This window comes from Taeniopygia guttata, chromosome 1 (assembly GCF_048771995.1).
Source record: "Taeniopygia guttata chromosome 1, bTaeGut7.mat, whole genome shotgun sequence".
Lineage (NCBI taxonomy): Eukaryota > Metazoa > Chordata > Aves > Passeriformes > Estrildidae > Taeniopygia > Taeniopygia guttata.
The window spans coordinates 64940737-64955288 of NC_133024.1; the positions used below are offsets into that span (position 1 = coordinate 64940737).

The window sequence follows — 14552 nt, forward strand, 5'->3', positions numbered from 1 at the left end:
GAGCTTATTCCTTTTTGTTTCTCTCCTCTTATGGTAAACATAGGAGTTACTTTGTGTTTTCTTCTTTCTATTATTCCTTCTAGTTTGTTGTTATATTCTTTCCTTTTATTAGAGGGACATGGCAAAAGTGAAATATGTGCCTAGTGAATGACAAAAAAGGTTGGTGAGAAAAGATTAAGCTGCCCAGCAACAAAACCATTTACTCCTACTGATCCTCCTTAGTTCCTTATATTCTCTTTAGCAACATTGGGGCCACACTGAGTGAACCAGCACAGCTACAAACAGGGAGTATAAGAAAACCTCAGAGCTCATGCAGCTTCCTAAATTTCTAAGGCCAAGATCACCCCTATTTTAAGTAGATGTGATCTCATGAGTAGCAAAACTAATTACTGTATAAATATAAATGTTTCCTGAGAATTTGATAACAATAAAAGGAAGATAAAAATTTCCAAGCTGAACTTTGCTGACCTTAGTTGGCTGCCATCAGATCTCGCTTCCATCCTGAAGCCCTACTGACAAATGGTAATCATTCTGAAACAGTGTCTCTCAAAACACAAAAAACCTTTCACAGTCATAGATCTCTTGAAGTAACTTGTATTTCTTGTGTTGCAGTTTTCTTTATTTACTTGACAGTAACATTGTTATGGGCTCTCTCTAGACCTGCTTTGACATCACTTTGCCATCTTAATTTGACATATCACAACTGTCTCTGTTGTCTGACAAGTTCTTTCAGCATGATGTTTTCTCATTGCAAGAAAATCTCCACAGACAAGAAGCATAAAAAGACTGAATCATAAAATTCCACACACCATCAGACGAAAAATATGATATAAGAGAATAGATGTTTAGCAGACCTGGGGATCTTTTTTGGAAGGAGGTAAAATTTAAGATAAAGTTGCACTGATCACAGTAAAGATATAGTATCTTAGTAATAAGCCCAGGTATGTAGGGAGTCTGTTCATATCTAGGTAAATCAAGCTAGAGGGTTCATTAATGTTTATACTATAATTAACATTTTTTCCTCATCAATAAAGGATCTATAAACAGGTATTTTTTTTTAAATTCAAGTGTAGTAGTTTTTCAAGTAATTGAGTCTATAATTTTTGTGCAAGATTCTTTTTTTTAAGCCTTGAAGGTATGGAAACACGTAAATCCATATCTAACAGGATGAGCTAAGAAGTGCCTTTAAATCATCAGGACCAGTAAGGAAACTTGGTAAACTTGGTCACTAATTAAAATGTTTCAGCATGGGTCATAAGAACAGGTGATATATATATAGACAGAAAGCTAAGGAATATATATGGAAAAACTGTGACCAGTCCTAAATGGGATTAATTTTGTAAAGAACCTGGTCACAGAACTCAGATTACATGGAAAAGAATGTACTATGTCTCATGAGAAATACATCTTTCAGGGTAATATCTGATACAGAGATGTTATTTGCACCCTATAGATTATCAGAATTAGGTAGTTCTCTGGAAAACACTGTCAGTGTAATAAAGTAGATTGATTCCATTTTTAAGCTTTCAGAGGACAAGGGCTGGGGCAAATACCAGCCTAACTGTTTCAAGTCCAAAATCAGGCAGAGTCCCCTGCTGTGTTCTGAATGATGAATTAAGTGGAATGAGAACCAAAGAACCTCTGCCTGTGGAGAGCTTCAGTCACAGCATGAACATCCTGTAGATACTGAATACCATTTTGGCATACCACCTCGTTTTTCTTTGGACCTGGACAGTAGAGGAGAAAAATAATAAGCGGGGAAAAGGTGCTTTTCTGAAAAAAAAAAATATTGTACAACTTAGTCGAGTGTTACCATTCAGCACTGCTGTATAGTTGATATGATGAGTCCACCTACAGGCTGTCTTACAGCAGTGCCTGCACAAGTTAAGAACTTTCTCCAGAATCTTTTAAAAATTGTTTCCTTGAAATAACTTTAAATAGCTCTCTTGATACTTTTTTTTTTTTCTGGTAGTAGGTTGGTAGGAAAACTCACTAGAAAAAATATTTCCAAGTAAAGCTGAAAGTTAAAGCAAGAAAGACAGAAACTGGATTACAAAAAAAGATGAACTATCAAGGAGGGTAACAGGGAGATGGACATATGGAGAGTATTTTTCTAGAATTTGAAGGCAAAAAGACCAGTCCTTTCTAGGCCTTTTGACTTACAAATGGAATACATGCTACTAGCCTGAAAAATAAATTTATTATAAAATGGCTAATACTGCTGAAGTAAATGGAACCCAGTGATTACAAAAAAATAACTCCTTTTCTTACTTTTTAAAATATTTTCCAATATTTTGTGCATTTCTTCATGTGCTTTAAAAACCGGTAATTGGTACTCTTCAGTTCCTAATAATAAAAGTGTTATAATAGCACTTTCAACAGTATTTTAGTAACTTAAAGCATCTAGTGGTCTCTCTATTTTCAAGGATAACTTTCAGAGCTTCTTTCCATTAAACCTGACTACTTTATACTGTTACCAGCTTTTGATTTCCTGAAGGCACATATTTATTAATTTTTAACATCTGCACTCTCCTAACTAAACTTTACAATTAATCTCACAATTTCAGTCATTTTTTCTCCATTTTCAAAGCAACAAAAGAACCCAAATATCTGTTTAATGGGAATGCATTACATTGTGGATTGTAGACATCTTGATTGTTAATCAATGCAATAATGATAATATAATCAACCACATAAAATCTGAGTGCCAACAACAATTTCTACCCTTAAGTTACACTGGGACCACACAAGTCAGAGACAGAGGGGAGGGCATGAGCAGTTAACCTCTGTTCCACAGTCTAATACATCTTAGTAAGTGTCCAACTCATTAGACAGGGATAGAGTGGCTCATATGTGTAATTAATTATTGGCAGGTTTACTTTCAAAAAGGTGCCAGATGCTATGCATTTCCTAGTTGCTATCTGGATCTCTGATCTATAATGTTTCCTGCCATGTTAAACATCTGCTCAGAACATACTTCTGCACACAGGAACTTAAGTAAATCAAGAGTTAAATAAAAATTGAATGAATGTGTATCCTCTTTCTGGTGTTTGCAATGATATCCCTTTAAAGGTGTCATAAAGGAATATTATGTGAAGGAAAAATGTTCTGTAACTTATGTTGGGGTCATTATAGTTTGAAGATTTCAATGTGCATAAAAACCAGAGACTTCTTTTGTGGCACCTGCACTTCAGCTGTCTGAATTGGCATCTGTCATGTCACTAGTAACCTCTTCTAAAAAAACTTCCTAAGTTGCAAAGCTTTGAACCTTGGCTCTCTGGACTGGGTGCAAATAAATAGGCAGATTTGAATATACATTTAGCCCTACAGCATTTCTTTGTTCCTACCATACAGTTTTCTGGAAAACTGTGTTGTCTTTTGTCTTCATGTGTGCCTGATTTATTGATGTTTTTTAGTAAAAGCCATGATCAGTCCCACAGTGTATGCAGAAACATAAGCACAGTGTGGAGCATTTCAGTCAAATACTAGGAGCTAATCATACCAGCCCTAGACAAAGAATTTCTTAAAACAAATTTCTGACATGCCTATAAATAGCACATTAGTTTGAAATTCATGAACTTCATCTTTTTCCTACTTATGAATGGATTTAAATGTGTGCAGGCAGGTTTTCAATCAGCAGCAGTATTTTAAATTCTATCTATTGGAGGATTTCATGCCCTGTTTCAAAATGACATATGGTTTTCTTCATGGTAAAAACCTAATCTTGCAAATTGCTCACAGAAATTCTTAAAGTTAAAAAGAAAAACACAAATTTTAACTTAATGAAGAAAAGCATTATCTGTAAATCACTATTATTCCAACCTCATTATCTAAAAAGGGGTTAATTTCAGACAGTAGTGCAATTTTTCTGGGATCTTTCTGCAAGTCTTTATAGTGAAGACAAAAGTTAATCTACCAATAGGAGTCCTAGTACCACAAATTTAGGAAAACTGTCTTACAGAGGACTGGGTTTAACTGCACTGTGCCAAACATGCAGCATCACCTCTTCCTAGACAAAGAAGGTACACTTAGTCACTTTAGGCACAAGGAAAGGAAGGACTGGCATGTGTCACAGCAAAGAAGTACATTATGAGCTTAGCTTTGAAAATCAATTCAGACTTCCTGACCCACTACAACCAAATAATCCATAGATTCCTCTTCCTTACTGAACAGAGTGATCATGTCCAGTAAGACACCTACTGCAAATGACACTGGCCTGACCCCTCTATAGAAAGTTTTAACAATCACCTTGATTGCCAGCAGGGATTCCCTGATGTCTAACAAGGCTGAGTTCCTACTGCTCCCAGAGTCCCGCTTTATCAATTGTCTTCCTGCTCCTTATGCTGCAATGACCACAGTATTGTACCAACACAGTATATTATACAGTATATTACAATGAATCAGGTGTGATTATTTCAAGTTACTATTCAGTTTTCCATTCTTTTACTAAAAATGATGGCATACCTCAAAGAATAGTGCAGAGAAAATATTGAAGGTGAGTAAGAAACACACCCTAACACAAGATAGGGTATATTTTTTTGTAAGCTGATGTTTATATTTGGGAATACTGTGTAAAAATAACATCTTTTAAGCAGCCTCCATTAAACTGGCTGAAACCAGCCAACACATTGAAAAGTTATCAAGAGACTAAAAGGCTGATCCTCCTCACCCAGCACAACAACAAGTTTCATGTTCTAAAAAAAATTCAGATTAAAGCACATATATAGCTATGCAGTCATATAATTGCAAGAGATCTCTGAAATCTGAGACTAAACTAGAGCTGGCATGAGCTTACATGAGGCTTCCCTGAAAAGAGAAATTCATTATGCAAAGAAAATGTCTCATACTAAAATGAGCTTCAAGATAATGATGAAAGAACTTATCTAAAAATTGGAAATCAATTTATATATATACACATGATCACACATATAAGAAAGGCTTATTTCATAAAGTGGCATAAGAATTGACCATTTCTGATGCCTCAAGGGAAAATGATAAAATCTTGATTGCATCTACAGTTAAGATGCAGTCAGCTGCAGTACAAGGAAAAAAGCCCACTGATTTTTTTACTGATTGTTGCAGGCTAGCTGACATTGGAGTACACCTGCCTATCACCATGTGAACAAATGCAGTCATGATGATGTTAAAGCAAATTAAGCTAAATGCAGACTATCATTCCTTCCATAATGAAGCACAGAGAAAATTGTGATTCACATACTCAAAAGTCACAAAGAAGTTCTAAAAGCATCCAGAAAATACATGACATTTTTCCTCTTGCAAAACTGGATTGAAAACATTTTTGAAATATGAAATAGTCATAATGAATATGCAATAATTGAAGGTAAGCCTTATTAAAGTTTTCCAACCATATTTACCCTCATTAGGCATTCTCTTGATGGAAACTCTAAGGCCCCCTGTAGTATTTATCTTCTTTTTATGTCTTTTTGATACATTGAAAAAAATCAAGCTCCTTACATTGTACTTCATATCTCTGCAGTGATAACATTCTTGAAGTGCTGACTATGGAACAAGATAGTGGGAGTTTAAAAAAATTTATGCACAGAAATGAATCACTCATTTGTTCTTCCAAGGAATTGGACAATTCTTGCTGCCTCAGTAATGAGCCAAGGGAGCCAAACATTCCAATATTTTGGCAATCCCTCCATTCTTTGCATGGCTCTGTCCCTCATCTGCTAGGATCCTTAGGATGGATCTAAGTCTCTGTTCTTTGCTCCTAGAAGTTGGACTCAGCATCTGGCTATGTTGAAATCTGGCTTTTTCTTGAGTTTTGTTTAGTCCAGAAATTGATTCAACATATCTCTCCAATGCAATGCCTTTGTTTCTCATTTTGTATATCTTCACCTAAGCATTTAGTTTTGCCAGGAACAATTCAACACTATAAAAAAGACTGTTAATAAAAATAAAAAAAAATGAGAAGAAATATTGGATTATAGAAATTTCAGCACCATGAATAGCTTAGTTTTATTTACTTGCTGTAAATTTTAGTTAATACAAATTTTAAAATCATAAAATTATTTATTCATTTCCCCTCTTACTTGCTAATATTAATTATTTTATTTTGTTCAAAATGTTGCCTACATGCTGTCCTACAGACTGGTAGGGCAATTATCATATTTTTAGTTAGTTGGAAGGTAGCATGCCTGGATACACAAACTAAAATGTGGCAGAGTGAGATAGAAGAATGAGAGAATAATATGTACAGGGAAAAAAGAAGTTCTGCAAGAACATGCATTTTTCTACCTTACAGCATCTGTGCTCCTGAACACAGTAATACAAAGGTTCTGAAAAGTTTCTAAGAGAAACACTAGGGGCATGTTAAGCTGCAAGTAAATTTTCTCCAGAAAGTATAAGGGATTTCCAGATTATCATAGTATCTAAAGCAAAATGGTTGTCCTGCTTTTCCTAATACAAAATTCAGTATTCTTCAAGAAAATCAGAAACTAACCATGCCAGTGTTGGTAGATGCCACAGTGATGTCATACCTGAGGTGTTGGGAAGCTTTGAGTAGTGTCATTTAGCACCCAAGTTCTATCTGTGGTTTTCAAAGGAATGTTTTGGGCAATTTTTCAATTGTTTCAAGAAGCCTCCTGTCAAACACGATACAAAGCTAGGTCCATCACCACCTCTACTGAGTATTTTCATAGGGCCATGTGGTGAGTTAATGAGCAGAAACAGATCCTGCTCCTATCAGCACAAAAACATTCTCTCTATCATCTGACTTTAATTGTGCCTGTATCAGAAACATATCAAATGTACAGCAAGGAATTAATCAGAGATCCTTTGGAGAAGGGCTACCTGGCTGACCTTCTAGCCAGCTAATGATACAGCAAAGTAAAAGCATCAGTGGAGTTTCTTTGGTACCTCACTTAAGAGAAGGGAAAGCATTCTATGTGACTGTGTTTCAATCGTGGACCTATTCTAACAGTTCCAGACACTCCAAGAATAGCTGTAGTGGAAATACTTTCAGCCATCTGTGCTTGACAAAAAGAGGATATTTCTTTCGGCTACAGATCAGATTACACTTGCCTGTAACATTTTCACCTAAAAGCTAGAATGTTGTCATGCACTTTACATGGAGGGAATTTGCAGACCATATGGAGACTAGTTAGCGAAAACATATCTGTGCAAGTGTTAAATGGAACTCTGCTAAGCTCAAATATGTGGCCTTTGCAACTTCTGTTCTCTGAGGCATTGGAAGAACCTCAGTTGACGAACCAAAGCAGTGTTGGGCTGGTTCTTTTATACTCTGTTTGAAGCTATTTGTATTCAAATGCAAAACGGTCCATTTTAACCCATCACTGACAATATTTTCTACTTATAAATATTCTGAGAGGTTGATGAAACATTTGAAATTCGGTGGAGTATAAGATACCTTTGAAGAAAGTATTGGTTTTAGAAAAAGAAGAAAGTAACTATTTCAATAATTAGTAAGTAATTTAAGTAGAGTAAATAGATGTGGTATTTTACCAATAAATATATTCCGCGATGTCAGAATACTACCTGACAGGGTTCCTCTGTTACCAGTCACATTTGGGAATTTACCAGAACAAGAAAAATTAATAATTTCAAGTGTTAGTGGCTGAAGTTTTTGGTCTAGATTGACAAGATCATTGCAGCCTGTTCAACTCCAATCAAAAGTTAAGAAAGCACTAAAACATTAAGTATAATCTACTCAAACAATAGATCAGCCAGTCTCCCATGGGACAGAGATAAAGTGTGATGCAAAAGGATATGACTTCAAGATTTTTCACCAAAGGTTTGAGGCAGCTGAACTACTACAATAGTAGTACAATACTACTACTACTACTACTACTATAGCTAAGTTGTATTCATATTTCCAAAAATATATTGACAACAGCTATCATAAAGCATTAGATATTCTGGAAAATTTGCATGATTAACCAGTTTTAGAAGTTTTAAAATTAATTTTGTTTTCTGCTTCCTTTTATTTTGTGCTCTTCAGTATGCAGTCTTCAGTATGTACACAAAATTGTGTACATTCTTACCAAATCTGAAAATGATTTAGCATGTCTTACACACAGACATGCACAAGAGCACTAGAAAGAACCTCAGGAAAAAGAATATGGCATCAAGGATATCTGACAGTATTCTGATTTTACCAAATGTGATAGGGGAGAAACTTCATACCATAAAGAGGTTTTTCAAAACAGCAAAGAAGGAAAGGTATTATTATGTTAAACTTGAAAGTACATGCTTCATAGAACATAACAGATATTTTTATGGTGATCAATTTGAAAAACAGACAAATTCCTTAAGACTTAATTAAAGAAAGTTTATTTTCTCCTTTTTGATTCTTATAACTAAAACCTTAACATATAAAGTAACAAATTAAACAATTGCATACAAAAGTGTCATGTTAATTACTACTTGCAAAAAAAAAAAAAAATCTGATTTCCATTATCAAACCCTGCAGGAATTCTATGCACTCTCCTATCCTGATTAACACCACTAAATCCCTCTTTTTTTTAGTCATTACCTGGACAGCACTTTCAAATACTTCAAGACTACCACTGGCTTTCAGTAAGGAATGACAGAAAACTTATCAAAGTAAATCAGGTATCAGAATAAGAGAGAATTTGGAGTTCTCTTTCAAAGGCATCTTAATTAATTCAGTTTAGTTGAGAAAAAGGGTCTCATAGAGGCAATGAAGAAAGAAAAGATCAGAAGTACACAATGACTAAAAAATCAACTCTGAATCCTCTTTTAAGAAGAAAAAAAACCCCAAGTATTTTAGAGGTGGAAAAGAAAAAGAAAAAGTTTTGCAGTGTAAAAATCTATGGTGTGCTTGAATTTTTTTTACTTCCCCAATTTCTATTTCAATATCTTGGGAAGTAAGGACTGGTTTTTAGAAATCAGGAATGAGAGAGTGATTGAAGAGAAGGTGAGGCGTGACACTAAAGAAAAATGATGGAGAGGACATTGCTAGTTTTGGTTTGTGAACAATGTTTTCTGATTCTGAATTGGGTGACTAAGTCATAGATAGGGGGTGAAATAAGGGGAAATTATGGAATGACACTGCATGCAGTTATCAGAAACATGCTATGAGCCAAAAACAATCCAACAAAATGTGTTTCTTTATGGATAAGCAATGAGATTAAATATGGCTGTATAGTTGTGAGATTCCTGTGTCCTCTGGCATTTCAGTCTTTGTCATATCCTGGGAACTGTTATAGCCTTGTTCATGCTATTGATCTGACAAAAAGACAAAATCAGAATGACATCAATGAAAAATTTTTTTAATCAGTAAAAGAACTTAGGACAACCAAGACAATCTTAGTCATTTTTTATAAAACCTATAGTGCAATTAATCAATTGCCAAATGGAAAAGGATAATACAACTACAAATTTTGCAACCAGCTTCACTGAAATAAGACAGATAAGAATGTAGCCCATAAATTATCTTACAGTCATCTCAATGTGAATCTCAGACCATTAATTTACATGTCATTAAGTGAGAAGTGCAACCTAATCACAAGCTAAAAAACTAGCTATAAAAAAATACCTGAAGTGTCTGACTATTCTAAGCTACTACTATACCATTCCTTGGTATTATTAAACAATAAAAAAGACAAAAGAAGAAAAGGTTCTAGAAAATTTCAGTTACAAGATGCAAATATTTCTAGTTTAAAGAGCCAACATTCTGAGATGTAATAATGGAATTGCCATAGGAAAAACTGTACACTAATATTTAGGTAAAACACATGTATTATAGAAAGGGGTTTGGAATTTGAACACAAAGCTGTATTTTTGCTGTGTAGATTTTTACATACTATAAACCTTGTCAGAATGAGACTTTTTCCTTTCAATGAACAGCAATACTATGTATCAGAACAACCCTGAAAGGAAAAAGTTTACTTGGCTGAATATAGTCCTCTGAATACATGACCTATGCATGCTCATGCAAATTCCGCTTTCACTATTTTAGCTGCATTAGTACTGATTCATTACTTTCTTCATGAGCTTGCCATATTTGCATGCTCTGCATAACTTCTGCATTACTTCCTGCCTCATTTATGGGGCAAATTTTTTAACTATGAAGTAATAAAGATAGCACATAAACCCTATAAAAATCCTTGAAAGCGGTCAAGGATACTTTTCTTTAAAATTTAGCAGTTCTTATTCCCACTCTAGGCGCACCTCTTTATGTACCTGTGTGAATCCAATTGACCTGCCTGAGGAAAAAACAGCTCTACCAAATACCAGGCAGCAATAATGTTGGAGCATGGTCTTCTTTTGCTTTCCTCTCTGGGAGTAGTTTACACTTTTTAATTGTATTTTCATTACTTTCTCAAAGTCAGGCTGAAGCACTGAATTATTCTGAGGAGAGGAAGGCAAACTATAGAGAGTATTTTGTGACAGGATGCATCATAACACAGCATCTTCAGAATAAAATGGTACACAACCTATCACTTTTAACTTCTTTAAATGAAATTAAATGCAAAGAAGTGAAATCACAATGTACTAACAACTAATTGATTTATCAAAAATAGATATATGAAGTCAAGTGAAAATAAAAAAATGTTCATATCAAATGAATAACAGCTAAAATAATATAATCTCATAACAGAACAGTACCTTCAATCAACAGCTCTTGTCCATGACTACCCAATAATGTTCGAGATAGGAAAGGGGCAAAATCAACAAAAATTTCTCGCAGGAGAGGTGCCACCTTTTCTAAAGCTCTTTCAAGCTTTGCAGTGATACTGTGAAAAAAACAGAGATCATAATTGTAAGAACACTTCACAATAGAAGCTAAATTATATCAAATCACACCTGTTTTTAAGAGTTTCTCTAAGCTTCTTTAGAAAAGAGGATGTTCGTAATTTGATCAAACTTTACAGTTTTTAAATGGCTTTAAGTAAATGGAAATGTCATGTAGAGTCAGCAGTGTGTCAGCCTCATAAATTCCATAGTATTTGTAGAGTACTACAGAACAAGTAAAATTGTTATTATCCTTTTCAAATACAGGTCTGCTTTTGTCCTCTCCAGTTTAACGCAGGCCTTTTGTTTGCTCAGGTGGGCTTGATTGTCTCCTTTCACTTCCTAGTACTCCATTACCAAACCTCTTACTTTCTAATAGGTACTATCATTATTGAGTAAAGAAAATAAACCAGCCAAATGAAAAAAAAATACTCTAATGAAGTTTTAGTGTCTTGCATAGTTTGAACAAGTTAGACCCTTCAGTTGAAAAACTCAGATTTTTCAGTGAAGTATTGCTTTAATATACACATCCTTGGTACCCAAAAACTATATAACTGTAGCACATGTATAACTACATTAATGCACATTAAATGAATTATTTTTTTAGAGTAATTTTGGAAGATAAATTATAATTAGTATTAAAAGATAGAACTTGTGCACCTCATGTTTTCAGCTGAATCCTCTGGCATTGGAGCAACAGTTTGGACAGCTGGCAGATTTTTGCTGGTAGCACCATTCACAAAGCTGGATGACGAAGAGGAAGAAGAAGATCCTGAGTCTACTGCACCTGCCCCCAAAAAACCACAAATCTTAATTGAGTCTTAAGGAACAAAACTTTTAAAATAGTCTTTGTATTATTAACCTGCTTCTAAGTATGGTAATAATGTTATTTATTCTAAAATAGTGAAAATCTTTCTATATGCTTATCAAAAAATTAATACCTTAACTTTGCTGGTATAAAAATAATAAGCTTGAAATATATTAAAAATCAGGCAAAACAAATCCTTACCTCATTTCCACTATTCCCAAATTACATTCCAAAGTTGAAAATAATTTTACATCATAATGTAAAGCAAGATCTTTTCAAAATAAAGGTGTAGTTAATATGAGCTTGAGTGGAGAATAACATTTTAAATACTTCTTAAAATATATTTATATATGTACATTTAGCTGCCCAGTTGCAACTACTAGAAATAAAATAGAAATAGAAATTAAATAGAAATTAAAACAAAACAGGGAAGATAGAAAATGTACATCACTTCAGGAAGTAATGGGGGAAATTGGTGTCTGAGGAGTATTTAGACTCTAATTACAATTTTTCTGTTTCCTTTCTTGAGTCAAGGAGAATCATAAGATCATAAAAGTAAGGAGGGCAGTGGGGGTATCATTTCAATGGTTTGTGAACAGCTGCTCAGAAAAAAAGATGCACACAGAGCATACATTTATACTTTAAGTGATCTGGGTCAGAGCTAAGGGCTAAACTTAGACTTTAAATGCCAATCTATCATGTTTGGTGAAACAGAGCTGTGAGCTCAGCCTCTCTGAAGCAAACCAGCAATGGCTCAGAGAGGCCATGAACAGTAAGAGTGCTGTGATAAATGCTGTCCCTGTTCCACACAGTCCTTCTGCCACACACCACTGCAAGGGAGGTAGCTACAGTCTTGGACCTGGAGTTCAAAGCCCGAGGGACTGCAATGCTACCAAAGAAGAGGCTGGCAGGCAACAAGATTTATCCTAGTTAGCAATGAAGAGTGAAGAATCCCAGTTTAGAGATCAAGGACATTATTCTGGTCATTTTCAAAAATGATAATTGTTAACTCCTTGTTTCTGATCAGTTTTAGCAGTATCAATGTCCTTTGCATTACAACAGGTATATATTATTTTTCGGTTTTCTGCAGAGATCTACAAAACATTTATAGTTTCTTAACTGCTTAAGTAGTCAGCCGGAAGTGAAGTAGAGGTTAAATGCTGGTAAGTGTGAAAAATACTCTGGCAGCAGGAACGATTTTTTAAAAATTTGTCTTTAGCTATTTTTTACTGGTAAAATAAAATAAAGATTGGAATTTTGACTAGATAATTTAAGAACATTTAAATTCAAAACACTATCAAAATGCAAGCTGGACTTACTGGGGTCACCGACACTAAAGTAGCTGGGGAGGTTCAGGATTTAGATTAGGAACTCATTTAGGCAGTTTTTTTAAATAAAATGGATTGTGGTTTACACTGTGTGATCTGACTTGGATTAAATGCAAATTTGAAATGTACTCAAACATATTGAGAAACACAAAAATATCAGGTAGGTTATCTCTCCCAACCTAGGAATCACAGCAACTTAGCTGAGAATAGGATATTTTAAGAAAGATTAAGCCTTTATGTGTATATAGTTCTCTGTGTGTGCATTTTTGTATTTATTTACATATTTTTATTTATATATATTTTTTTATTGTTTATTCCCTTTTCCTTCCAAAATGAAATTTTCTTCATTAAGTGTGTTTAAAAATGCAGTTGCTAAGTTGTTCAACCAGCTAAACTGCCAGAAGATCTAACAGACCTTCCGGAAGATCTGACAGAAGATCTAGAACTATTGGATTAGCATAGAAGAATCAGGATATGAATTACAGAAATCCAGTCTAAGAAACTACAAAGCCAGCTTCTTACATAAAAAGATGAAGGAAGAAAACTTATTTCCCCAAAGATGTATTCACAGCACTAAAGGACTTCAGTAACATTCATCTCATTAAATCATGACATGACATTCACTGTGACAGCAATGGCAGATGGAATGTAAACACCAACTATAACCCATGAATAACTGAAGAAAAACAACTTTCACCTATGTCCAGCACAGAATATAACTTATAGATTGCGCTATCCATCACATAGATATAACTATTTCTATATTTATTTCTAGAGTATCTGTGACTTACTGTAAAAGCAACTGTAAATAGGTTTGGGGGGACATCTAGTGTTTCTAAGAAATTGTATTCAGTTTCCTTTCTAGCAATTTTTTAAAAAGTGCTGTTCAATTAAATTCTATACACTACTTTAAAATAATTAATAACACAGATATTTCATAGATTTAAATTGCATAAATCAGAAAGTTTTTAGATAGTCTATATGTCTCAAAAACTGACATACATGAGTCACTGTTTTCGCTGTCATAGGTGTGGCTTAATGAAAAATGGCAAAATGAGTATTTTAATCTAGTATTTATTTAAATATTTTCAATGGGATATTACTTTTAACTGTCATTTATATGTTTAGCATTTCTAAAATGTTAATATAAAATTTAAATCTTAAAAAATTCAAGTCTTCATATAATGCTTTACTACAGAATTCAGTATGTATATAGATCTAATTAAACTTCACACTTGCTTAAATTCCATTATATCAGTACTTTTCATTTAATCATGCTAATCCATAGATTAGGATCAAAAACAATTTCATAAGCAAAAAAAGAAGCAGCAAGATCTGTGAAAAAAAGGAGCCTTTAAGCCACAGTGAATGTACCATGGCTTCTGCAATACTGCCCTTTACTAAGAACAGTATTGGAGAAATGATTGATTTTAAATGCAATTCCGTACAAAGGCTACTACATTCCAGCCAAAATAGTTCAGATATTTAATCACTAAGAAGACCGAAAAGCTCACTACTATTCAGTGTCATTTGTAAAACAAGGTTTCCAGTGTAAGATATTTTTTGCATGACATAAAAATACCTAAAAGGAAATCCATTCAAGATTAACAGAAGTGTCTACACAAATAGACTGTTGAGAGAAGCAATAACATTATTCTGAGTATTCATTCCTC

General features: G+C 34.1%; 1 protein-coding gene across 15 annotated transcripts in view; it reads right to left on the reverse strand.

Moving 5' to 3' along the window:
• The window catches only part of NBEA (neurobeachin), a 457966-nt gene that overhangs the window by 259220 nt on the left and 184194 nt on the right, over positions 1-14552 (reverse strand). For all 15 annotated transcript variants that reach the window (XM_041719826.2, XM_041719812.2, XM_041719807.2 and 12 more), the window contains 2 exons: positions 11404-11530; positions 10618-10745 (listed from right to left, as the gene is read on the reverse strand). In XM_041719826.2, coding sequence (XP_041575760.2) covers positions 10618-10745; positions 11404-11530 — 255 coding nt within the window. The remainder of the gene's footprint in view (positions 1-10617; positions 10746-11403; positions 11531-14552) is intronic.